The sequence below is a fragment of the Sphaerodactylus townsendi genome, linkage group LG01 (assembly GCF_021028975.2).
Source record: "Sphaerodactylus townsendi isolate TG3544 linkage group LG01, MPM_Stown_v2.3, whole genome shotgun sequence".
Classification (NCBI taxonomy): domain Eukaryota; kingdom Metazoa; phylum Chordata; class Lepidosauria; order Squamata; family Sphaerodactylidae; genus Sphaerodactylus; species Sphaerodactylus townsendi.
This window is the reverse complement of record NC_059425.1, coordinates 83,718,530-83,745,992: the sequence shown is the minus strand read 5'-3', so window position 1 is coordinate 83,745,992 and position 27,463 is coordinate 83,718,530. Positions and strand designations below refer to the sequence as shown.

At 41.8% G+C, this 27,463-nt stretch overlaps 1 protein-coding gene across 1 annotated transcript in view; it reads left to right on the top strand.

Moving 5' to 3' along the window:
- The window catches only part of RYR2 (ryanodine receptor 2), a 464,284-nt gene that overhangs the window by 295,816 nt on the left and 141,005 nt on the right, over positions 1-27,463 (top strand). Inside the window, exons 53-64 of the mRNA XM_048485659.1 lie at positions 360-500; positions 1,325-1,488; positions 1,981-2,059; positions 3,336-3,425; positions 7,773-7,910; positions 9,492-9,569; positions 10,186-10,261; positions 15,369-15,495; positions 17,110-17,225; positions 18,101-18,165; positions 20,517-20,638; positions 26,911-26,960. Coding sequence (XP_048341616.1) covers positions 360-500; positions 1,325-1,488; positions 1,981-2,059; positions 3,336-3,425; positions 7,773-7,910; positions 9,492-9,569; positions 10,186-10,261; positions 15,369-15,495; positions 17,110-17,225; positions 18,101-18,165; positions 20,517-20,638; positions 26,911-26,960 — 1,246 coding nt within the window. The remainder of the gene's footprint in view (positions 1-359; positions 501-1,324; positions 1,489-1,980; positions 2,060-3,335; positions 3,426-7,772; positions 7,911-9,491; positions 9,570-10,185; positions 10,262-15,368; positions 15,496-17,109; positions 17,226-18,100; positions 18,166-20,516; positions 20,639-26,910; positions 26,961-27,463) is intronic.

The window sequence follows — 27,463 nt, the reverse complement described above, 5'->3', positions numbered from 1 at the left end:
AAGGTTAACAGTTGTGGGATGTAACCTTTTACGTATTGGGGTACAATCAATTTGTTTAAAGTGCCACAAGACTTTTGTCATGTTCGATGCAACAGACTAGCAAGACCTTTTTGTAACTTAAAATTATCACATCCAAACAGCTCTAGAAAGGTTACATTGGATTCTTTAAAAATGAATTGCCATGCTTTTAATATAGCATTTCCTTGTTTGTTATGGATTTTTGGACAAATGCAACTATTATAAAAAACAGTCAGTTCCTCCAAAGTTTCTGATCCAAAAAATCTTTGATGACTTTTATTAGTCAAATGATAGCTGAAATAAAAAAGAAATATATTTTCATGCATTAATATTTTATTCAGTTGCTGACAAACCATTATGAAAGATGCTGGAAGTATTATTGCTTACCAGGAGGATGGGGAAACTTCGGTACTGCTTCTGAAGAGGAACTTCACTTGTCCAGAAAGTTGTTCTGGGGTATATTTGATGCCTTGTCACAAAAGGTAATGTTTAAGAGTATAAAAAATAGTGACTGTGATCCAGATAAGCTCTTTTTAAAATGCTCCTTATACTCTTTCTACTAGTAAATTGACAGATAATATAATAAGAACATGACAGTTCTAATAAAGCAGTTACTAATTCCATAATAAATACTATTATACTACTATGTGTATAGTAGTTGCAAATAGTTTTAGGTTTTTTTATATTGGATGTTTCTTGTACCACCTCCCCCCCCCCCCGCAAAAAACACTTTTATATCCACCAATACTGAATGAGTTATTTTAGCTGCTTTCAAGAAAGGGCTGTAGGTCTCCCCCCCCCCCCCCGGCTCATTTACATTCCACTGTATTTCATAATTAGTGATTGGATCAGATGATTATTTTACCAGCAGTAGAATGGGTTAGGCTTGGAGATTTGGGTGAAACAAATACCGGATTCGGCCCAAATCTGGGGGAATTTGGGCATATTTGGGCAAAAATCAGCCGAATATGTCCTGCCTGAATATGAATGAATCCAAATGCAAGGTATTCAGGCTTCTTTTGGGTATTTTTTGGTGTTTTTTTGCATTCCAGCCTGCAGGAGGCTCCCATTCCCCATTGTTTCCAAAGAGAGCTAACAGGAGATGGGGGCTACCCCATTGAGGGGCCATAACTTTGGCAAACCTGAACCAAACTTCACCAATCTTGGGTGTATTATCAGGACAGTCTCCTGATAGCATGCTGGAATAGATGGTTCTGGTCTGATTCAGCATGGCACTTAGATTTCTAATCATTTTCGGAAAAATGGAATTCACTACTAGGTCTTGCATTTTACTTTCTCTCTGCAGAAATATGAACAAGAACTATTCAAACTAGCTTTGCCCTGCCTGAGTGCAGTGGCAGGTGCTTTACCTCCTGATTACATGGAATCAAATTATGTTGGCGTAATGGAAAAACAGGCTTCCATGGATTCAGATGGGAACTTTAACCCTCAACCTGTTGATACTTCTAAGTAAGAATTTATTCCAGTGAAGGTTATTGTGATTATAGGTATAATGCAAAGTTTAATGTATTACAAAACGTGTCCAACCTTCCTTGCCTTGATACTTTTGAAATATCTAGCCTTCAATCTATAAACCAACTGCCTATACAAATTTTAAATGCAATTATCAAAAAATAGTTAACCCCTAATGGTATTTTTCAGAAAATCCATAGACGAGATAAGTTATTCAAATATCCAGTTGATTAATTATGTGGAATGGTTCTTATCCTTTATTGTTTTTAATTAGAAGATATTATTGATTCTCCTATTATTCCAATGAACTTTGAATTAAGTATTTTTAAGTATGCATATCTTTATCCCCAAAAAAGTTACAAGAGGGCAAACTACTAATAGTACTATCACCCTGGTATTAATATCAGAGCAAGAAAATTCAAGTTCAAATATTGTGGCATAATGAGCTGATTATTTTAATTGTTATCTGTTTTATATTTCCTTGCCCAGCATCACAATTCCCGAAAAGCTAGATTACTTTATTAACAAATATGCTGAACATTCCCATGATAAGTGGTGTATGGAAAAGGTAAAATCTGTATATCATATTTTTGTCTATCCATATTTAAAATTCAAGAATTATCTGTCCAACATTACAAACATGTGCATGTTGGTATTCATTACAGAATATTCTAAAAACTGTGTTTTTAGAATTGTCTTCTTTATTCCAAAGATGTACACATCTTGTCTGAGTTTACATCTGTCATGATCTATTTAATATTTTTATTATTGAATAAGGATTTTGTATCTTTTTTGTCACCAAATATGTACAGTGTTGTCTTCTGCTATATCATTTTGAGACAGACACATCTGGAAGAGTAGAGTAGGCAACACTTGCCCAGTCCTGTGATTTTCACTAGTGGCTCTGTCTAGTAAACAGTTCATATGGTGTCACATAAAAGAAATTTATGGTTAGCAGCCAGTGGGATGAGACACTGTGCTTCACAATACCCAAACATTTAGAACCTGAAACATACTTTCACATGTGGTAGAAAACTTCTCATACTAATAATTGCTAATGTTATTTGTAAATCAGACGTGAGTTCACAGCTCTTAACACATATACACATGTGTAGTGGAGGTATTTTTGCTTCATCAACAATCTTAACTGTGAGATGGGGTAAATATTCTCCAGATAATGTGGAGAGGGTCATCAGGAGGGGCTTTATCTGTCTAGAACACTCCAAATATTTCCCTGGATTGCTGATTTCTGGAAAAAATGTAATTTTTGAGCCCCCCTCCCCCGAATTTTATTTTGGCACGATTAACAAAGCACCTCAATGATGAAATCAATAGGTTGCTGGGATTATTTTGTACCCTGGCAAAAAAATGTTTACAGGAAGAAGACTGTTAAATTGAAAGTGGCTGTGTTTTGGGGACATTATTTACTAATATGCAGGTGACAATGTCCTAAAACTAAATGAAGAATAAGAATGAAGAATTAAAAATAAAGAATTAAAAAAAGAATAAGTAAAGCCACTTCTCAATGCATTCTGATTTAAAAAGTTCAGCTAGGATGGAAATTCACCCCAAACAGCATTGGCAGAATTTTAAATTATAGTCTTTTAAATTTATATGGGTTTTTATATGAACATTTTGAGTTGTTTCAGCCATGAAATATGTAATTCACCGTAATTAAAGGGGGAACTGACATTACATCTATTTTCTTGTAAGGATGGATATCAGTTGTTAAGCATCCAGTTAAAGAAAAGAGTTGCTAATATTACACAAAAACAGAAGCTAAGCTATATATTGCATCAAAATTCCTAATCTATTTGTCTCCCCTCATCTTTTAATTTTATCAGTTTGCAAATGGTTGGATTCATGGTGAAACATATTCAGAATCTTCCAAAGTACAGCCATTAATGAAACAATATAAACACTTATCAGAAAAGGTAAGAAATGTGTTTTTGCTAATTGCTTCTTGAGTATAATAGACCTATTTGAGTGTTGTTTTTCTCCACAATGAATAGAGAAATTTATCAGACCTTCCAACAAAATCATGCTAATTTTTAAAAATTAAATTGCCATTGCCTAAGGATATTAGTCAAAACACAGTAATTTTCATCTTAAAACCCACTACCTGCATGTTACTATCTTTCCTTATGAAAGGTGCCTTTACTAAATACTTCTATAATTTCAATATATTGATAAATCATTGACTTACAACAATTAGTTTAACAACAGGCCTGAGGTATGGTCTGGAAATGCATGATCCAGCAGCCTGCTGCATATAAAGTAGTCTGGTCCCAGTTTGAATGAGAATCCTCCTTTGAAATTGTCATGAGTTTGTTTGTTTGTTTGTTTGTTTGTTTATTTATTAGACTTTTATACCCCCTATCCTTGAAGGGCTCCGGGCGGTGTACAACATGTAGAAATAACAATATAAGATAGCTAAAACATTTAAAAGCAGCGATAAAAACCATAAGAACTAATGCTAATAATTAGGACGGCGTCCAGCATTCTATTGTTTAAAGTTCCCTCCCCCCAAAAGGGAGGAATGGCAAGTCTCATTGGGTGACAAATGGCCCAGATGTCAGGGGCCAAAGGACGGGGGGGCACCATCAGCGGCCGGTTCCTCCAAAGGCCTGGCGGAACAGCTCCGTCTTACAGGCCCTGCGGAGTTCCATGATGAAAGAATGGCAAGCTTTAAATGCAATATAAATAAATGTTGTTTTTTTCTTCTTCTCGGGCTGTGTCCACATATTAGGTTTAAATGACTGGTGGATCCTTTGTCTTATATTGTACAGTGATTTAGAATAGAATAGAATAGAATCTTTATTGGCCAAGTGTGATTGGACACACAAGGAATTTGTCTCCGGTGCATATGCTCTCAGTGTACATAAAAGAAAATACATTTGTCAAGAATCATAAGGTACAGCACTTAATGATTGTCATATAGGTCTAGTAAGCAATCAGGAAACAATCAATAGTAATAAAAACATAAAATGTAAAATCATAAAATAAAATGAAATGTCAGCACAGGCTATAGTCATACAGTCATAATTGGGAGGAGATGGGTAATAGGAATGATGAAAAAAGTAGTGCAGTAATTATATAATAAATATATAATAAATAGTTTGACATTATCGAGGGAATTATTTGTTTAACAGAGTGATGGCATTCGGGAAAAAACTGTTCTTATGTCTAGTTGTCTTTGTGTGCAGTGCTCTGTAGCGACGTTTAGAGGGTAAGAGTTGAAACAGTTTATGTCCAGGATGCAGAGGGTCAGTAAATATTTTCACAGCTTTTTTTTTGACCCGTGCAGTATACAGGTCCTCAATTGAAGACAGCTTAGCATCAATTGTTTTTCTGCAGTTCTGATTATTCTCTGAAGTCTGTGTGACCGATCTTGTTGGGTTGCAGAACCGAACCACACAGTTATAGAGGTGCAGATGACAGACTCAATGATTCCTCTGTAGAACTGTATCAGCAGCTCCTTGGGCAGTTTTGAGCTTCCTGAGTTGGCAGAAAGAACATTCTTTGTTGTGCTTTTTTTAATGACATTTTGATATTAGGTGACCATTTTAGGTCATTGGGATATGATGGAGCCTAGACATTTAAAGGTCTCTACTGTTGATACTGTGTTGTCTAGTATTGTGAGAGGGAGGTAGGATGGGAGGGTTTCTCCTGAAATCTACCACCATTTCTCTACGGTTTTAAGTGTGTTCAGTTCTAGATTGTTCCAGTGGCTGCAGAGGGCTAGTTGTTCAACCTCCCGTCTGTATCACGGTTTTCATCGTTGTCTCGAATGAGACCAATCACTCATTGTATCATCTGCAAATTTCAGTATTTTAACAGATGGATCATTTGAGATGCAGTCACTGGTATACAGAGAGAAGAGAAGTGAGTGAAAGTACACAGCCTTTGGGGCCCCCTGTGCTCATTTTACAGGTGTCTGATGTAATTTTCCTAGCTTCACCTGCTGTTTCCTATCTGTTAGGAAGCTTGTGATCCACGATACAAATATGCTCAGGTACTGCTAGCTGATTTAGTTTGGTTAGAAGAATGTCGGTCTGATAGTATTGAATGCTGAACTAAAGTCAACAAAGAGGGACCCTTGCATAGGTCTTTGGCGATTCAAGATGCTGTAGGATATAGTGCAAAGCCATATTAACAGCATCATCTATTAGATCTATTTGCTTTCGGTATGCAAATTGCAAGGGAGGTCCAACAATTGGATCCGTGATGGTTTTCAAATGGTACATCACTAGCCTTTCAAAAGTTTTCATAACTACAGATGTTAGAGCAACTGGTCTGTAGTCGTTCAGTTCCTTGATGGAAGGCTTCTTGACACTGGGACGATAGTGGAGCGTTTGAAGCAGGAAGGAACATAGCACATCTCTAGTGATTTGTTAAAGATTTGGGTGAAGATGGGGGCCAATTGGACAGCACAGACTTTTAGGCAAGAGGTGTTATCTTGTCTGGGCCTGGGTGCCTTTTCCAGGCTTCTGTCTGTGAAATAGATCTTGCACTTCCTTTTCTGAGATCACCAGGGGTTGTAAAACCCAATGAAATGGAGTTCAGTTATAGGAAGTTTGGCTATTGTTGGTGCATCTGAGATAGAGGTTGTGGAGAAAGGTGACTGTAGATTGTTTTCAAACCTACAGTAGAACCGCGTTCAATTAAGTCTGCCAATTGCTGATTTCCTTCCAGCTTGGGAAGGTGGTTTACTGTAACCCGGTGATATTTTTTGAGAGTTTTCCCACATGTTTTGCTGTTTAGTTTGGTGAAAACTGATTTTTTAGCTTTTCAGAGTAGTTTCTTTTTGCTGCTCTGATCTCCTTTGTTAATACATTTCTGGCCTGATTGTACAGCATTCTATCACCCTTTCTGTAGGCCTCTTCTTTGGAACGACGTAACTGCTTAAGTTTAGCTGTGAACCAAGGTTTGTTGTTACTATATATACGCAAGTTCCTGGTTGGTATACAAAGATCTTCACAGAAGCTGACATATGATGTTACAGTATCTGTGAGTTCATCCAAATCTGCAGAGGTGTCTTTAAAAATATTCCAGTCTGTACAGTCAAGGCAAGCCTGCAGCTTTAACTTTGCCTCTTCAGTCCAAGTTCTCACTGATTTAGTTATTGGTTTTGTGGCTTTAAATCTTTGTTTGTAAGCAGGTACAAGGTGATTTGTTGGACAGTACCATTGTATGAGGAAAAGATGGCTGTGAATCACCGCGGACCGAAGTTGTCGATTGGGGTGGGCAAGGCAGAGTTTTTCTGTTCCGACCTCAACAAGGGTGGAAACAGGCAGATGCCCATGTTGGGCCAGGGCAAGCGCAAACACGTTGGTGGGTGCTGGCCATGCCAAGAAAGGGGAGGGTGGCCCAAGACTTTAAAGGGCCAAGCCTCCTTTGTGCTGGCCATGTGCTTGGGCCGGCTAGTGATTTGCCTGCCCACCTCTCCGTAACTTTGCTTGGCTTTATTAATGCATGCTAGTTTGTCATAGCCATCAGGGGTTTGGCGCATGGGTATTGATATGGAAGGGCCAGGGGAAGGGAGCTAGCGAGCTACCCCTTCCCCTCGGGAATGGCTGACAGCAGCAAGGGACTACCACCCTGCCAGTCTGGGAGCACCTCCTGCCAGGAGCAGCCACCTGGCAGAGCCCCACAGTGGAGTGAAGCTCCAGTATGAGGCATTCGCCCACGGGAGCTTCGCTGTGATGTTTATATGATCAGATTAAGACCCATGCTGTGCCTCATGCTTCTGCTTGATTAATAAAGAATGGCTATGGCCAATTGATTTACCCCAGCCAAAAACTGTGGTGTGATTATTGGACAGGGACTTCATCCTGAATGAGTTCCACCCTCGGACGGCAACAAAATGACTCAATAATCAATCCTATGCATAGTGAGGCTATCGGTCCACATTTGTCATCTAAGTTCTAAATGTATTTACAAATAGTGGTATTGGTTGCAGTAGAATTTAATTTCAAGTAGATGTATATAGAGTTATCAACCAGATCTTTTCTGTGTTCAGTCACCTTCAATTTAGCTTACACCTTTTGGGTGCTTTCTTGGGTTTTAATTGGCTTGAAATGCTACATAGAATCTAGTGAATTGTCAGGGATCTTAGAAGATGTATATCTAATCTCCACCCTGAATGAGATAGCTACTGGGAACCCCAAGTAAACTATTTTTTCTCTGAAGAAAGAGTGGGATTTAAGTATAGGAAATTTAAAAAAATAGAATAAGGGTATGTTTTCCCCTCAAATATATTGTTCATGTGTTTTCTATAGGAAAAAGAAATTTATAGATGGCCAATCAAAGAATCTCTGAAAACCATGCTTGCTTGGGGATGGAGGGTTGAACGAACAAGGGAAGGAGACACCATGGCTCTTTACAATAGGCCACGCCGTATTTCACAGACAAGTCAGGTATGTATCAAGCTGCTAGAGTATCTTATGCTTCCACTTGAGTAATCTCTTCTCATGGAGATTATGGTTATTGAACAAATGGCTTGGCACCATGAATTTGTCTTTGAATTTATTTGCAGTTCTTCCTCAGTTGTAATAAGTAGGAGTTCTTTTCATTGCCCTGTTTAAAAGTTTTTCTCCTTTTAGATAGATAGACCAACAGCCAGACAAACAGATATGCCACATAAAGTGCATGTACAGTGGTTGGTTCCAATTCATGAAAACTTATGCTTCATTAATAATATTTTGGTCCCATCCAAGGGACCATGCACCTGGCCGCAGCCGTGTTGGGATGCCACTCCCAAAGAGGCTTCCTGGTGGCGGGGAGGCTGATGAAGCGGAAATCCTTGCCACTGCTGAGAAGCCTCCATTGGGCTGCATAGACTTATACCACCATTTTTCTGATACTGCATCCCAGTGTTGGGGTGAGCCGTGGTAGCCACACCCCAGCAGGATTACCTCTCCATTGAGGTAAGTGCCCTGGAGAAGGCAAATCCACCCATGTGATTTGCCCTCCCCCAATGGGGTTCTAAGAGGTTTACTTTTGCTGTAAGAGATTGGCATTGCCAACCTAAGTAGAATCCCACCCTTCTGAAGCTACTGAAGCTAGTTGGCTCAGAAGTGTAACTCTGCTTAGGACCTCACTGCAGCATGGGTATATCTGTGAAATTATTCTGTCATGTTGTCTGTAATATCGTCTGAAATTACTTCTGTCATATTTGTAAAGCTGCCTATATTTGAAATTTTGATTACTTCATGATAGTACAGTCTGAATTTTTTATAGTAATGACACTGTTTCAAAGATATGCTTGCTGTTGATTAACAGACCAAAGAAAATGCTGTTGATTAAATGTTAATGATATACAAGTTTTAATATATTATAGACATGGGCTTTAGTCAGTGGCAAAGACCAATTTCATATTGTATTGCAAGAAGGAACACCGAGGCAATGGCATTGTATGTTTCCTTTTCTAGTAAAGACAAACTTTTCCCACCGGGAAGCATAGGATCCAGAAATGTTTGTTTTGTTTTCAGGCTGTCATTTTAGACACTTAAGCATCATTCCTTATGTATGTTCAGTCCCAATGAAATCAATAAGGTTACAAGAATGAAAACTGAGCATGTGAAATGATCAGGTTGGTGCAGGATATCTATGTTTTGCCTGCACCTGCAACAATTTCAAAAAAATATTGCATAAGGGTCAAAATGTTAGCTTTTATTTGTAATCTAAATATCTTCTATTTTATTTTGAGAACTTGCACATGCCAATGGGAAACTTGCACCACAGAGTTCATTGTTTGCAAATAGTGACAGTTTTGTATTAACTAGATTTTTAAAAAATGATACTGTGGACAGCTCTCAGTCTTTTGCAGTGATTTGCAGTTTAATAAAAAAATACATGTGAGTATGTTATATGTTCAGTTCCCCCTCAGCCAGTGGATTTAATAACATTTTTCTCCTTTATAAGCTTTTGTTGTTGTTGCTTACTTAATGTTTGTGATTGTTCATTATTCCTGTACACATCTGTTAATATTTATTTAGGTTTCTGTCGATACCGCCCATGGGTATACGCCCCGTGCAATTGATATGAGTAATGTTACCCTCTCCAGAGAGTTGCATGTAAGTTATAGCCAATGTTATGTATGCAGTTAATTAAGAATTTTTGTTTGTCAGTTTTTGTATAATGTAAGATTCATAATTGTTTCTGGTAGAGACTTTAAAACACGTATTTCAAATTCATGGTTTAGGGATTTGGGGGTGCTGTGTCTGCCATGGTCAACAATGCAGCCAGCCACATGCATACAGGGCTCTGTCTCTCCTCCCCCGAAAACAATCATTGTAGAGCAATGGTTCTCAACCTGTGGATCGGGACCCCTTTGGGGGTCGAATGACCCTTTCATAGGGGTCACCTAAGACTCTCTGCATCAGTGTTCTCCATCTGTAAAATGGATAAATGTCAGGGTTGGGGGTCACCACAACTTGAGGAACTGTATTAAAGGGTCGCAGCATTAGAAAGGTTGAGAACCACTGGTCTAGAGGCACAGATATGAGGTGGGGTATAAATTTTCATGAATATATTTTTTTAATCCTTTTTTTTAATTGAAGTCTCTTAGTTTATTCTACTGGTCTTCAAGGGATAACATTTTAGAATTGCAATGGGAGGATGAAGGTGGGAAAGTTTTCTATTATTAACTTTATCCACAGTATTTTGGATCCAACTATTTTTTCCCTTAAGGCTATGGCTGAGATGATGGCTGAAAACTATCATAACATATGGGCAAAGAAAAAGAAAATAGAGCTTGAAGCAAAAGGTAAATAATCTGTTTGCTTACATCTTTAATTAAAAAGTGATGATTAGCTTGGATTACCTAAGACTAGTAACTGCTCAACAGTATGAGGTCTGGAAAAAGCAGAAAATGCATTTCCTCTCAGAAAGTTTATTAGTACTTTACCAGAAGCCCACAATATAAAAATGTGGGAAATTTCAATTCAATTTCAATTACATAATAGCTAAGTGACAACCTATTAATTATAGCTTGTCAGCTTGAGGAATTTCATCCCTATCAGCTAGTATGAAAAGGAGATAATAGAAAAAGCAAAATGGGAGTTAAAACCCCAGAAGGTGCAGTTAAACATTGCCTGTTTTAGCAATGAGGGGGTGGTGACCTGTGTGATGTGTATTTATATATGAAATGATGCGAGCTAGACAGCTGAGATAAGTTATTAGTTAGTTTAATTAATTGTTGGTTTTTTGTTGATTATTGTGGGATTTAGTTGCATAGGTTTTTAGTTAGCTTAGTTTAGGTATTTACCAGTAGTTCTAGTGTGTTGGAATTTTTCTGTATGAGGCTTAGCTTTTAGGTTTATTATAGTTAGTGGCTAGGCAGGGATTTTTTGCACTGTTGGTTGCTGCTAGTTAGTGGGGTTGTGACTTCTGGGCTGTTAGCAGTTAGGTGGGGTGGTGGTTTATAGGGATGGCACCACTGGGGTGAAGGATCCCAGTTCTATTGGGGTGGGGACAGTGGTGGGATTCAAGTAATTGAACAACGGGTTGTTTTCAAGCACCATTTTAACATCCGGTTCTGCCAAAGTGGTGTGAACCTACTGAATCCCACCACTGGGCAGGGACTATATGACGGTAGGTGGAGGCTGAATCAGAGAGGGAGGATGAAATACTGTTATGCTTGGCTCCCCTCTGACCTCCAACCTATCCCGAGAGATGAGGGTTATGGGCTCAAGGTTAACCCTGCTTTGTTCTTGGTGTTGATCAATGCCAGGTCCATTAATGATAAAACCACGATACTCTGGGATTTCCATGGTGATCAAGGAATGGACCTGGCATGTGTCACTGAGACCTGGGTGCATGATGGCGAGACAGTCGCCTTGTGCAAGGCCATTCCCCCAGGTTTCGCATGTATGCACCAATCACGAACACGGGACCGGGGGGAGTGGCTATGTTCATCTGGGAGTCGATCCCCTTCAGGGCTCTTCCTGCTCCAAAGATCACTGGAATTGAGTGTGCCAGCTTACTGTGGGAGGCCATGGAGAAGTTGGCTGTCTTGGTGTACCAGTTGCCTAGCGCACCAACATACAGCCTGCCACGGCTCCTGGAGGCAGTGGCCAATTGGGCATTATGGTTCCCCAAATGTATTGTTCTGGGGACGTTAATGTCCATGTGGACTCTGCCTCATGTTCAGTGGCTGTGGACCTGATGTCATCCATGGTGATTCTAGGCTTCTTCTTAATCAGTTCTGACCCCACACATGAAGCGGGTCACACTTTAGATTTGGTCTTCGGTTCAAGTGCTGATTTGGTCATATCCTCTGTGGACAGCGTGCCATGATCTGACCATTATGCCCTGAAGGTTCGGATGGGCCAGCTGCTCCAACCCCATCTAGGCAATTTGCCAATTTTTGCCCACCCACGGAGACTTATGGATCCAATTGGTTTCCTGAATGATGTGCAGGACCCTGAGCCTATTAGCACCCTTGATGACCAGGTCAGGGACTGGAATTCCAGGCTCTCTGAGGCCATCAAAGTGATTTCTCCCTGGCATCCTCTGCGCCCCCATTTGCAGCTGGCTCTTTGATATACTGAGGAGCTACACCGTATGAAAAGGGAGCTCAGATGAGTAGAGTGAGGTTGGAATAAGTCTCGCAATCATCTTATTGGACGTTTATGAAGGCCTATGAGATGGCAACGAAGAGGGCAAAGAGGGATTACTTTTTGTCCTCTCTCACGTCTGCGAGCTCTCGCCCAGTGCAATTACCTGGATTCATCTCTATCCATGGAGACCCAGGTGACCCAAATGAGCCAGGTGGCATTCTTCCATTTACACCAAGCACGGTGACTGGCTCCCTATCTCTCCCAAATCCACCTAGCCACAGTGATGCATGCCAAGGTCATCTGCAGGTTAGACTATTGCAACTCACTCTACACTGACCTTCCCTTGTGGCTGATCTGAAAACTGAAGTTGGTCCAAAATGTGGCACTGCTTTCAAATTTGTGCCTAAATTTATATTAGATAACATGAGCATTAGGACAAAACTCCTTCTTTGGGCACCTACATAGAAACAGTGAAAAGTGACATAGTTTTTTTTGATGGGAATAAAATAAAGATCTGGGATGTCACAATGGCTATTCTAAAATTTTACCACATTAAGGGCAGTGTGTTTATCCCTGTCACTATTTATTTTATTTATCTTTGTACTTATTTCCTGCCCATCACCAAATTCCCTAAGCAGGGTAAAATAATAAAATATCAAAAAACAATCATAAAAGCATTGTAAAACTACTTTTAAAAACCCTCCCCAGCCTCTATCCTAATCCTCCTAAAAACATCATTTTAAAAGTGTGCTGGGGCTAAATCAGAAGAGAGAAGGTACAGCTGGTACAGAAGAGAGCTGGTAGAGGCACCAAACAAAAGGAGGGTATAAGGGGAAGAGGGGGAGAAGCTCTGCCCAGGAGGGATCACCCATAAGCCCAGGTACAGAGAGTGGTCTTGACCAGGTGCCTAAACTCTTGCAGAGTCAGCACCTGGTGGTCATCCAGTGGGAGAGTGTTCCAAAGCACCAGGGCCCTCCAAACTACCAATGCCCCTATATCTTTGAAAACAATAGAGCTGCCAGGAAGGCCCCCCCCCTCAACCTCCGTGACCAGGCCATGTAGAGGAGGTGTTCCTTCAGATTAATAGAGTCCAAGCTATGTAGGGCTCTGTACATCAGTACCACCAGCACCTTGAATTGGGCTTGACAGTGAATAGGGAGCCAGTGCAGTTTCCTCAGTACAGGTGTTATATGATGATGTTCTGGGATGTCCACTAACAGTCAAGCTGCCACATTCTGCACCATTTGCAGCTTCCAGATCGTCTCCAAGGGTGGCTCCATGTAGAGCGTGTTACAATAGTCCAACTGGGAGGTTTCCAGAACATGGGTGACTATGGCCAGATCATCCTGCTCCAAGTAAGAGTAGATCTGGCAAACCAGCCAGAGAACCTGGTAGCTACCAACGCCACATGGGGCTAAAATGACAGAATAACCCCCAGGACCCATATCCTATCTATCTGGGGTAAAACCACCCTGTTCAGTATTGGGTCCCTTAATTTCCCAACCTGACATCCACAACTCCTCTTGTTGGGATTCAATTATATTAAATGTGACTAAATCTCTAATGCAGCTTATGTATGGTGCCCTATTAGGCTCCTATGCTAATTTTACTACCTTAGAGAGAGTTCAGTCTTAGAGACCTATTCAACACTTCAAACTGCCTCCCCAGTGTGGTACTTTGGCAGAAGGCTGAGTTATTAAAAGGCTAGGGCTGGTTATCAACAGTTATTGGTTGAAACTCTATCTTCAACCTGCAGGGTTGAAGATCCCTTCCTTTTTGTCAGCCAATCTGCAATTTCCTTGGAGTCATAGAGTAATTAATAAATTCATCAAGATTATTCTAGCCCCTGATTTATTGCAAATGGGATTCAGGAGAGCAAAAAAATCTGGCTCATCATTGATTCACATGATATCAAGTCACAAAATGAAATGGCCTTTCTCCCAAGTGCATATAAACCATTAAAGACCTGGGTGGGATTTTCCACTGCACCATAATTAATACAGTTTACTTATTTTAAATTTCACTGGGCCTTTTCAGGAGCTTGATTCAATGCTCTCCCATCAACGTTGCTTAGTAGGAGATTTCAGCACCTACCTATGGAGGCTGTTCATATTTTAGTGACCTTGAAACTCTGGAGTTATTGAGATGGCTGTTCATATTTTAGTCCATTGTGAATTCAGTTGAGATACTAGAAACTGCTTAATTTTGTTCCTGTTGTCCAGGCTTCCTAGATGTGATGATGATGCCTTAGTAGAATGCTTTCTTGTGAATAGAAAATCTCTTATATAGTGGTGAAATTGTGCTATATTGCTAGCAGAAATCTCTGATCCATGACAGGTGACATACAAATCTGTTGTATTATTTGTTTCCTTGTTGGTTTTATTTCTTTGTAATATTGTGGTCAAAGGCCTCAAATAAATCAACTGAAACTGGTACATCAACAGGCTTTCTGCATCTTGCAACACAAGGAGTAATCCAAGTCCGGTATCAATATGATTAGGGGTCAGATTCTGGCTCCAGTTAAAGGGCAAGAGGCTTAAGTCTAAAACAAAGGATTATTCAATTTCAAGGCCTAAGAAAAATGGAGGGGGCAAGGTTAGCAGTCAGAGTATTGTTGTTATTATTAGTGGGTTGGGAATGTTTTGAATTAATTGATGACACGTCACTGCGGTATGCCATTTCAAATGGCATACATAAAACTTAAATTGTTGAGAAGATTCTTTTCTTCGCTAGTCCTAGTGCCACAAGGCTTTTTTCTGGCCAGAGGCCTGCAGGTTAGTAACTGAGAGGCCTTGTCTAACAATTTGTGCAAATTACTGAGATTAGCTTCTCTCTTGAATGGCTGTTTTCCTCTGTAAGTGTGATATGATTATGTGCAGTCCTGCCTTTTCTCCTGACTCTTTTCTTTTTGTTATGGTAATGGATTTAGCATATTGACCCACCTAAGCCAAGTCAGAAGAGAAGCTTATCCTGTATCAAGATGGAGAGTGAAAGTTTAGCTCTCTTCCCTTAATTACCTGGTTACCTTAAGCACAAATTTAAGACTATTTGGTTTTTCATTGAGATCAGGAATTGCTTAATCCTCTATATGCTTGATCTTGGACACAACTTATTTTAAAATTCCCTACTACATTGATTTTGCATTTCTATGTAAAGGAATTACATTTATTTTGTGTATGCCAAGTGTGTAAACAGTAGTAATATTGATACTTTGAAGTTAGAACTCCTATGCGTCACAATGCTGTTTTGTGCAATATATCCTGTTTCTGCCTTTCAGTTTTATTACCTTATCATTTTCTTAATGTATTATAGTGGGAGGAGGAAATCATCCCTTACTTGTTCCCTATGACACACTGACAGCTAAAGAAAAGGCCAAGGACAGAGAGAAAGCACAGGATATTCTTAAATTTCTACAGATCAATGGATACGTTGTCTCCAGGTAAGTCCTAATCCAGTAGAAGTGTAACTTTGTAGAATTGAATTAAACATTTGGAGCATTGTGTTTAATGTTTGGTGTTGTTACAAACAAGTAAACAGAGAAGTGTCAAATTCTGAACCGTTATACTAAAGATCTTCTCCAGATCAAAAAGCAAGCAAACGTAAGACAAGTATCCCCAGGAATAAGAAATAGGCAAACTCGGCATATCCATGGGCAGGAAAAGCTGGCTATGCAGATTTTTAGGGATCCTGGGAACCTTTGCAAAAGCAGAGTGCTGCCCATTAAAACAGGAAGAGTAGAACTCCATACGAAAGATGGGAGAGGCAACTGATTTAAGAAAAGTAGACATGTCAACATTAGGTTTCTTGGGCCAGTAATAAATTAAACCTTGAAGGAGGAAAGCTGGAACCTATTTAGAAGATAGTTCTGATTACTCTGCTAATATTTGATTCTGCTTCATTAGTAAGCAAGCCTCTTTCTTGAGTTATCTAAGGGACATTTCTAAGAATACCAGTTTCAGTTCAAAAATTCCAGGAATTTCCATATGGGGTCAGGTGTGTATGTTTTCCTTGTTGCTGGTGTGGGAGCTGATAAAGCACAGCAAAAACAAGACTTTCACATGGCATGTTTCCATGCAGTTTTCCTGCCCCAGTTTCTCAGAAGAGGCTACCTCCCTTACTTGGGCCACAAGGACTTTTGATTTAAAAAAGAATCGGGACCAGATAGCATTCAATAAATCCTTCCCAAGCTAGGGAGAGGAAATGGCTGCTATGGGGAATGGCTCAGGAAAGCGATTGCCATGCAGCAGCCATCTAGGCTTTACTGAATCTGCCAAAACTTTGGCACAAATCAGGTTTAACACAGGGCGTTTTCCCACTTACCAGGAGCTGCACGCTACTGTAGGCAAGTAGCGCGGGGTCCCCTGGCACTCCCCACTACAGGGGCGGCGACAACACAGCCGCCCCGACGCTGATGAAAATGTTCATAGCCCCCTCAGCGCTCGTCAAATCTTTCCCTGGTTGCTCTTCCAGAACCAGCGACCTTTTCATCTTGACGGGGGTAGTGGGTGGAAGCCGGACTACGGCCGCCAGAAATGATGGCAGCTAAGAGCAAAGCGTCAATGTGGCATAGGGGGGTCGTGGCAAGTGGGGAAATGCCCAAAGATTGCAGAAAAGCTTTGAAAACACCAGGAGGAATTAATGATGTACTCAGGACTGGGTTTTTTTTTAGTGGTACTCACTGGTATTGAGTACTGGCAGCTCTCCCAAATCCCAAGGGGTGTGTGTGGATGGTGTAAATTGGTGCAACTTTATGAATATGAGCACTTTTTATTTTCCAAAAAAGGCACTGCATGTATTGATTGACATTTCCATATTTGTCTGCTTTCTCTGCAGTACTTAGCTTTCACAGATTTTTCTCATTAATGTGAAAAACAGTGTCATGTACAGTAATTAAAGAAGTAAAATTAATCTGCAAACGAAATAAGTGTCATGCTTTCTGGCTGTGAGTTTGGTGTAAATAACAAAGGACATCTACAAGGGTGAATAAATAATATAAAAGCTAACTTTTTGACAATTTGTGAGTTCTCAGTTCGGGTAATTTTTTTTATTACAGAGGCCTAAAAGATCTAGAATTAGACACACCTTCAATTGAAAAACGATTTGCTTATAGTTTTCTTCAGCAGCTGATAAGATATGTTGATGAAGCCCATCAATATATTCTGGAGTTTGGTAAGTTATTTTAAATAACCTTTTTAAAAAATTATAAAATGAACTATTAGCCAATCCCATTGCTGGGGAGATGCAATGGGCCCTAGCAAATGGTGGAAGAAAAAGCATCTCCCCCTGCAAATGGACTTTACTGGAGCTGTGGTGGGGGTTCACCCTCCTCCTGGTGAGACGCTTGCCACTTACCTGGCTCTGGGTCTGTGGCTTGGAGGTGGGAGAGGTTGCGCAGATATGGCTTGGGGTAGGTGGGAAGGTGAGAATAGGGGGAGGGTGGCTTGGGGTGGCTTGGGGTGGGGGAGGGTGGAACAGAGTGGCTTGGGTGGTGGAAAGGTTGAAAGGTGAGGTTTGGGGTGGCAGATTGGGGGAGGGTGGAATGGAGTGGCTTTGGGTGGGGAGAGGTCAGAAAACTGAGGGTTCTGGTGGGGGAGGGTGGCAAGGTGAGGCTTGGGTTAGAGGCAGGGTTGAAAGGTAAAGCTTGAAGTGGAAGAGGGTTGGAGGGTGTGGTTAGGGTGAGGGAGGTTTGGAATGTAAGTGTTAGTGTGGGGAAGGTTGGAATGTTAGTATTGGGGTGGGGGAGGATGGCAAGATGAGCCAGCTGCCTCAAAGACTAGAACACAGAGTAATGGATTCAAGGTGCAAGAAAAGGGATTCCATCTAAACGTTAGGAAGAACTTCCTGACCATCAGGCCTGTTTGACAGTGGGATTCACTGCCTTGATGAGTTGTGGAGTCTCCTTCTTTGGGGGTTTTTAAACAGAGGCTGGATGAACATATGTCGGGAGTGCTTTGATTGTGTTTTCCTGCATTGCAGGGAGTTGGACTTGATGGCTTTTGGGGTCTCTTCTAATTCTATGATTCTATGATTCTTTTCTTACACAGATGGTGGCAGTAGAGGAAAAGGAGAACAGTTTCCTTATGAGCAAGAGATCAAGTTCTTTGCTAAAGTAAAGTATATCATTTGGTTCTTCTGTAACTATAATGTGTTTTGATGTAGTGGAACTGTTGCCCATATAATCTGCTGTTTTCTCCACATCAAAGAGATCAGGATCAACAGTGGTAAATTTAAAGAACATGTGCCATGGCAGTCTATAGTCCTGTATTCTGATAAATTTACAATGACCCAGGATCCCATCTCATGCATGTTACTCATAGTTTACAATAAGATTGGGGCCTCTGTTTTCATTGTTTTCCTATCACACACATGGCTCCTGAGGGAGAGTGCTATGAAAATCCCAGAGGCTGATACAAAGAGTCCACGTAAGCACTGGTATATTTAGGGTGGTACAAGTCTAGTTGTGATTCCTGGGCACCACTTCTTTGGGGTGCCCTGACCACCCCTTTGTAAAGCAGGAAAATGTGATGCCTCCTCCTCCAGGCTTCGCCTCACCAGCCTCCACCTTCTGTCACTTCTCAGAGAGCTGATCTACCTGCCTTTAAGAAGAACTGGTAGACCTGGTCTCCACAACAGCCAGGTCTAGCCACTGTTTTTTTTCTGTGTGAAGATCAGGTCTCCAGAGAGCCAAGTCTTCCAGTTCTTCTTAGGGATAGATAGACCAGCTTTCCAGAGATTCCCCATCTGGAGATTCTGGAGAGGGTGGCATAGACGTTTTCCAAATATTTTAATTTTCAGTACTGCATAGTCTGGGTTTGTCTGTACCCTACCATTGGTACTCATCATCTGTGCACACCTGTACTTTATATCCTCCATGCAGAAGGACAGAATTATCTCCTGAATATTTAAAATTTTTTTGAGAAACAACATGGAAGGAAATGGAATACATTGCCTGTGTTGGTAAGACTGTGGTAAAGGGTGGGTAAGAAATGTAAATAGAAATAGATGAACTGATACATGAGTGGCATAGCTATCTCTCTAAAACCATCCATGAGGTTGCCCTCCCCCCCTACAAACTGGCTGTTTGGTATATCTTGGAGCTACAGAGGAAAAAATGGAGCTTAAATAACTAGAGTGAGGTTGGCGGAATACTTGTGATGAATGAGAATATTTTATAGAACCTTTATGAGATCCTATGAGACAGTTAAAAAGGAATTAAAAAGGCCATTAAAAAGGAATTTTATATACTCTCTATCACATCAGCTGGCTCTTGCCTGGCACATCTGTTTAGGGTAATAAGATCTTTGACTGATCTCATAGAGTGACCTTCAAATGGACATTGGTTGTTTGGCATTTGCAAATGTTTTTATGGATAAAATCTTGTTGCTCTGCCAGGACCTTTCCACCAAGGTCCCACAAGGACCTTGACAAAGTCAGTGAGCTGGAGGTCCTTTGGCCATGTTGGCCAATTTAACCATCTCTCCCGGGTGATGATGACATTATTCTGGTGGCTGTGAACCCTACCACTTGCTCCTTAGATCCATGTCCATAATGGCTGGTGAAAGCTGGAAGGGAGACAGTACGAGCCTCAGGGAATTGATAATAAAATTGCAAAGATTGTCGTTCTCTTATATAAAGCAGTGGTGCAACCGCACTTGGAGTACTGTGTTCAGTTCTGGTCGCCACATCTCAAAAAGGATATCGAAGAGACAGAAAGTTCAGAGAAGGGCAATGAGGATGATTGAGGGGTTGGAGCACCTTCCTTATGAGGAGAGGCTGAAGCGTTTGGGACTCTTTAGTTTGGAGAGGAGACATCAGAGGGGGGATATGATTGAAGTCTATAAAATTATGCGTGGGGTAGAAAATGTTGACAGAGAGACATTTTTCTCTCTTTCTCACAATACTAAAACCAGGGGGCATACATTGAAAATGCTGGGGGGGGGGGGGGAAATTAGGACTAATAAAAGGAAAAATTTCTTCATGCAATGCGTGATTGGTGTTTGGAATATGCTGCCAAAGGAGGTAGTGATGGCCTCTAACCTGGATAGCTTTAAAAGGGGCTTGGACAGATTTATGGAGGAGAAGTCAATCTACTTAGCTTTCACCAATCTTGATCCCTCCCTTGAGTCTGAGGATTGCGAAATGCCTTAAGCAGACCAAGGTGCTTAGGGCACTACTGCAGCAGCAGAAGGCCATTGCTTTCACATCCTGCATGTGAGCTCCCAAAGGCATCTGGTGGGCCACTGCGAGTAGCAGAGTGCTGGACTAGATGGACTCTGGTCTGATGCAGCAGGCTTATGACTGTTGTAAACTACTCTGAGGCTGCCTAGGAGGGGGAGAGTGGTCTATAAATATATGTGTTAGCAAATCTGCCGTACTATGAAACTGATATGAACTGAGTAACAAGACTGATGGGACAGCAGACCTTAAGATATTTGTTTCTGTTTCATGCATTTATTCCAGGTTGTCCTCCCTTTAATTGACCAATATTTCAAAAATCATCGCCTGTATTTCCTATCTGCAGCTAGCCGGCCTCTCAGCAGTGGGGGGCATGCCTCTAACAAGGAGAAAGAAATGGTAACAAGGTAAAATATAATTAAATATTAAAAAATATAATTAAAATAATTGATTATGGAAGGTTGGCAGATTTGTGGATGCACCTATCAAGGCAGAGACAAAATTCATACTGACGTGCTTATTTTCACATGATAATCACTTCCTATTCGTTATTATCTGGAACATTTCTTTGGTCCCTTTTCAACCCCATAATTGTTTCCCATGCTATTGCTACCTCTTTTATATTCCTATTTAACCATCACTGTGTAACTAAAGGCTAGATTTCTCTGTCACACACTTCATCGACTGGAGCAATTTCTGTTTGGGTGCTGTGTGGTTTCCGGGCTGTATGGCCGTGTTCTAGCAGCATTCTCTCCTGACGTTTCGCCTGCATCTGTGGCTGGCATCTTCAGAGGATATGATGTTGGGAAAGCAAGTGGAGTATATATCTGTTGGAGTGTCCAGGGGTGGGTGAAACCTTATCTGCTGGAAGTAACAGTGGCAACCAGGTCCAATAGTTGAGGGCATCTGAATAGAAGTATGAGTAACAATGAAGACTATAGCCTGCGAGTAACCCTCAGAATAGCAAGGTGCATTGGTGGGGAGCATCTGAATAGAAGTATCCCTGGCCTTTTTTTCTTTTGTCCAATGGTCATGGCCAAAAGAAACAAAGGCCAGGATACTTCTATTCAGATGCTCCCACCAGTGACCTTGCTATCTACAGTGGGTTACTCCCAGAGCTATAGTCTTCATTGTTACTCATACTTCTATTCAGATGCCCTCAACTATTGACCTGGTTGCCGCCTTTGTTACTCACAGACAAGGTTTCCCCACCCACCCTGGACACTCCAACAGATATATACTCCACTTGCTTTCGCAACATCAGATCCTCTGAAGATGCCAGCCACAGATGCAGGCAAAACGTCAGGAGAGAATGCTGCTAGAACACGGCCATACAGCCCGGAAACCACACAGCACCCAAGTGATTCCGGCCGTGAAAGCCTTCGACAATACAATTTCTGTTTGTTTTAAATCTGCAGGGCAAAGATGAAGACTGGCCTATTTTTGACATTTTTTTTAAAAAAATCTGTTGATTAATGATTTTTTTACAATGATTGGAATCTAAATTTGAAATGTTCAGATACCTTTTAAGGTATATTTTAATATCACTTTTCATGTTTTTGATTTGCAGATATGCTGATTTTTTTCAGCATACAAAGATAAGTAGACTACTTGTATCACAATCCTGAGAGTTGCCAGCTTCAGCATAAATGCACCAGTGGAACTTCACCACTGTACTTCTGCAAAGGAGAAAGAATAACAATGAACACCCCTCTGTGAAGTCCAGACTAATAGAGAGCAGGACAAAGTTCCTAGCAACCCAGGCAACACCCCACCAGTTAGAGCAGTGTCTTGCTGACATCCTTGTAGCATGCAGAGGCACAGCCCACTGCTGCAAACCAACATAGCCTTGGCTTCCTAAAGGCACACTCTTCTTGCTCACAAGCAGAGCTCCAGAAGATAGGGATGAAAGACCTGCAGAAACCATAATCCTTACGGAGGCTAGTGGGATGAGCTGCAGCAATCCCTGGAATTAAAATGTTACAGGGAAACTCACAGATGTGAGTTTATCCCAGAATGCATCTGGAACTACAAGTAGAGTGACTACAGGCATTGGGGCAGCAACAGGGCAATGCATATCAGCACCACCAATAAGGACTATTCCAGCCACCCATGTGGTAAATGGAGGCGGGGGGGGGGGGGGGTTAAAGGCACCCATGTGGTAAATGGAAGGCCTCAGGTGGGGATCTAAAGGCAAAAATCTACCTGTTGGTTGGCAATCATCAGCAAAATGCATGCATCCTAACAACTGAGTCAACTGAGTCAACCAGATTTACATAATTGGGGAATAGCATAAGGTATTAGGCATTCCCTGCCAGCCTTGATCTCATCATCTATCATATAGAACTGGTCAGGTTACATTGCAAAAATAGCCTTGGTCCAGTGGAGCTGCCTAGGGATGTCATGGCCAATGCCACCAATACCACCCAGGGAGGCAGTTGAGCTGTGCGCAGCTGACATTTTGGCCACACAAAGAACCTAGTGGTGGATGGAATCACCCTGATATCCAGCCTACGTGCCCATCATTTTTGAATGTATGCCCCTTTGCAGTCCCCTCTCCTGTACTCAGAGGGCCATAACTGTCATCAGCTCCCATGTGACCTAGCACCTCTTTTACCCTCAGCACCCCTGTCTGCAGGTGATGTGCATGGTTTATCAGCTGCCGTAAGTGACCTGGGTGACTGTGAGACCCAGAGCCCCAACTTATCCCCCTTTCAAGAGCATACTTGTCCCAGCCTTCAGCAGACTTCCCATGTGAGCTTCACAAAACTGTCAGCAAAGGGTTAACTTTGGGAGGGGTTAGAGATCAACCCACATCTGTTTAACACCAATCTGGCGGGGATGCAGCTACAGAGCATTCCAGAGTTTGTTGAACAGCAGCAGGGAGATAAAGATGGGGGAGATAAAGCAAGGAGATAAAGAAACCCCTATGACTGGGGTTGCCAACCTGTCCTGTATAGCTCCTGTGCCTTTGCAAGCTGCTCCAAAAGGCAATGGGGAGAAGGGGTGACCCCTCCTTATCTCACCATCCCTGTGGCTGGGACAGCTTGCAAGGCTAATGGTTGTCCAACTAGCTTAGGACAGTGCAGGAGCTGAACTGAAACCAGATAGCACTCTTGTGGCAGAGTGGCGTGATCCATGCTGGTCATGGAAGCCAACACATTCTATATCAAGAATATTGTCTTCCAAGATTTCATCCTTTTTGAATCACCAGCTTCACATATGTTAAACAGAGAGATGGATAATTATGAGTATTGGCCATGACCTACATTATGATGGCCATTATGGTAGAGTTATTCCTAAGTGGCCCTGGGGATTCTTATATTCCTACCTCTGCTCTAGAGTGGGTCTCCACATTCTGAGGCTTCCTAAAACTCATGGGCCCTTTCCACATGGGCGGGTGAGCGGAGGTTCACTGGCATTGTTAACACCAGTGAACCCCCGGGGGGCTGTTTGAATGAACAGCCAACTGGCCCAGCAGCTGGCAGCGTGGCCTTCGCATGGGCTGCACCGCTCCCAGTTCTGTCTTACCTTGTCCTGGCTGCTGGAGGAGTGTCCCCTGGCCTCTGCAGAGCGCCAACAGCCAGGACAAGGTAAGATGGGACTGGGGGTGGCGTGGGAAAAATGCAGGGTTCCCTCTGGTGCTATTTGGTGGAAGCCAACGTTTTGTGCCCAGATGTGCAGAGGTTCCTTCTGGTGAAATAACCACAGGACACATCTTGGAATTAAATTGCGCCGCAGCCCTTTATTGAGGCAGAAGCTGGGCAAGCAACAAAAGCGCATCGTTATTGTGGCCAGTCAGCACCCCTGGCTGACCACAGTACCACACCCCAATCCATACTGGGGAGGACAGGAGGTCCTGGGCCACCTGGAAACCCATCCGCTGTGGGCCCCTATCTGTTGAGATGTCAGACTCAAATTGCAGAGGCCTCTGTGGCATGCGCCATGAGCCCACCCCACCCCAAGCCTCTTATGAAGGCCCCCAGTCATGGGAGGACCAGCACGGCAGCTCAGCCTCCCCCTAAATATGCGCTCCTCTGCCCAAACCACCAAGGCTGCAACAAAATGAGCAGCACCAAAACCCTGCCCAAATAGGGAGGGAGGGTGGGTCAGTTTGCTCGAGGCGTTGAAGAAGGCCGGAGCAACCGTGTGCTACCCTAACACTCGTGCACATCACATGATTGTGCCAGCCCAGAGAACGCATGCTCACTGCTCCGGCGCTCACCATGTGCCCTGCCCCCTGTCACAATTACGACCCAGTTGATTCTGGGGCCGTTATTTCTAAAAGACTCGCTCAATGAACGAGTCCAAAAAACACTGTTGTGGGATTGTGTGCGTGGCAGCAGTGTGAACACCTCCCCTACAACAGCGTTTTACTGGCCCCACACTGCTCTACATGGCCATGCAGAAGGGACCATGGTGTTGCCATTCAAAAAATTACCCATCACCTGTGTGAAGCTGTGTTTCAACTGTGTCTTCCGGGGCTTTTCCATGGAGCATAATGCTGCAAGGCAATTGATGCCTTGGGTGTCTGGGCAGCAGTTCCATGAAGCCATATGGAGTACAGCAGGAGGAGGGTGATTGACTGTGGCTGTAGGTGGCATGCTGAGCTACACCAGGTTTGGGGATTTGTCTGGGGCTGGGGGTGCATTTGGACTTTCCCTCTGCATTAGTATCTATGGGCTATACCATGGTTTTCACTAGGTTAACTTTATGCTGACTATGGGAGTGTTCCCAGGCTCAGAGGCTTAGGTCACTGACAAGATCAGCTCCACCCACAGCCCACCTCTGGCTTTCCCTGTTCCTACATTTGTGTCATGGCTACCATAATATCTTCAGCTCCCAACCATGGCAGATAGCTGCTAGTGTGGTTTTGCTACACAGTGGAACCTTGGTTTTCAGTTCCTTTGGCTTTCATCAGTTTCGGTTTTCATCGATTTTTTTCAGTGAAAAATTTGTCTCAGTTTTCATAAATTTGCATCGGTTTTCATCGATTTTCAGTAAGGTGCAGGGGTTTGTGGAGAAAAATCACCCGGGCAAAGCTGTTGCTGGCCATGTCTGCAACTCGTTTAATGACAATGTCTTGTCCCATTTCAGACAAATCTTAAAGAGGCGTCAGAAACAGACCTCTTTGGAGCGACATTGGTCCACTGGCTCTGAAGCTGGTCCTAGTGTTATTGTTTGTTAAACACTATGTTTATTCACCAAAAAATGTGTTTTTGGTATGTTTTTTGGAGTGCCTAGAACGGATTAATTGGATTTACATTGATTCCTATGGAAAAGTTTGCCTCAGTTTTCATCGGTTTCAGTTTTCATTGATTCTTTTCGGATGGATTACCAACGAAAACCGAGGTTCCACTGTACCAGTATACCTCTCAGATATGCTGATGTAACTTCCATATATACCAGCATAAAGCTTAGTTGGCTCCCTAGGTATTTTCAGCTTGAGGTTCAGGATTGGGGTTCATAGTAAACAGTCCAAGTCATGGTTGCTTTGCATTTTTGGGCTGTAAAGTAGTGAATCTCGGAAACAAATTTTTTAAAAATTTTGTTAGCTTCCTTCTAGGATTATTTTAGTTTATGTTTGGTTCATGTTTAGTGTTTGTAAATATATGGTGTTACTTTTTGACAGGCTGTGTTTCTTGGCCATTTTCCACATTGTACAGATCAGAGGCAAGCCAAATTTGCCATTGATTCTCCTCTCCAAGATCATCCTGTTTCTCCTCCTCCCTGCTGATCTTGAGGCCCAGTGTGAAAGATCCACTTGTGGATCCTGACTCACAGTTTGAACACCACTCCCAGAATAACATTTGAAATTAGTTCCTCTTCACTACAGGCAGCCTAGCCATAAAACATCTGCTTATCTCTGCTTTATAAATAAGGACATATCTGGAATAACATTTTATCAGTAGGAATGTCTGATGGCACACTTAGCTGTTTTTGCGAGGCAATTAAAGAAACGTCTTAGAGTCACACCTCATCCAATCACTGAATCAGTCAAAGTCAGTATTGTGTACTCAGACTAGCAGCGGCTGTCTAGGGTCTTACATAAAAGTCACTCATATGACCTATCCCCTGATCCTTACCTGGTGAGGCTGGGGATTGAACCTGGGGCCTTCTGTATGCCATGTGGAAGCTCTGCCATTGAACCACAACCCCTCTCATGAACTGTAATCTAGTTTTAATGCCAATAAAGCCCTTTGGTGTGTAATCTAATTTCTGGTTAGATAGGGCAACTAAAATGTTGCATTGTCTTCTGGCAGCTCCATTTTCCACTTCTTCCTTTAAAAACATGCAATACAGTTGTTGTTTGCATCTGCTTTGTTTTTTTACTTACCATAATCACATTTTGTAGCCATAACCCAGCACAGAGTTAATCTTTTACTTACATTTACTTGCTGCTATTTCAGTAGCTATTCATATAAGTTCTCTAAAGTTATTAACTTTGTTGTCAATGTTTTTTTCTTTTTCTTTAATTATAATATGTGCTTATTTAACTATGTTTGTTAAGGAGATGGTCTTGAAAACTTGTTTTAATATTCTCAGTCCTACATCCTGCTCAGACAGTTGATTCCTTCTGCAAAACATCGCGTTGCTTTTCCTTGCTCATATATCAGCTGTTATTTTTCTTCTTTGTTTCTTTTTCCTCTTTCCTCTTTTATTTTCCCTTTGTCTTTAGCCTGTTCTGCAAACTTGGAGTTCTTGTCAGGCATAGGATTTCACTGTTTGGTAAGGAGACCCTTGACAAATAATTGTGTGAGCATCCCTTGATTTTCTTCCCCATTCTTTGCAATTTGTTGAGTGCTGCTATGTTGCATGCTGCATGACTGCATGGTCAAGGGCACGATCTTTGTGCACCACTAATAATCCTTTAGTCTAGTCAAACACATTGTCTTTTTACAAGTTAGCCTAAAAGTTTTATAACAATTGTATTGTCTATGTAATTTTAAAAGTAAAATGATAACTGCCTTGCTATTATTTGTGCAATTGTCATGAGACATTGTTTAAATGGGAAGTACTGTAATCTTATCAAGTGTTATATTTTGAATAAATAAAATCTTGTCCTTTTGACTGAGAATCCCATTCCTATCAGGGTTGCCAGACTCCAGGTTGTGGTTAGATATCTCATGCTATTACATGGGATGTCAGGGAGACAATGATCTGGCAAAAACGGCTGTTTTGAAAGCATTATATTATTGAAGTCCCTCCCCTCTACAAATGCTGCCTTTCTC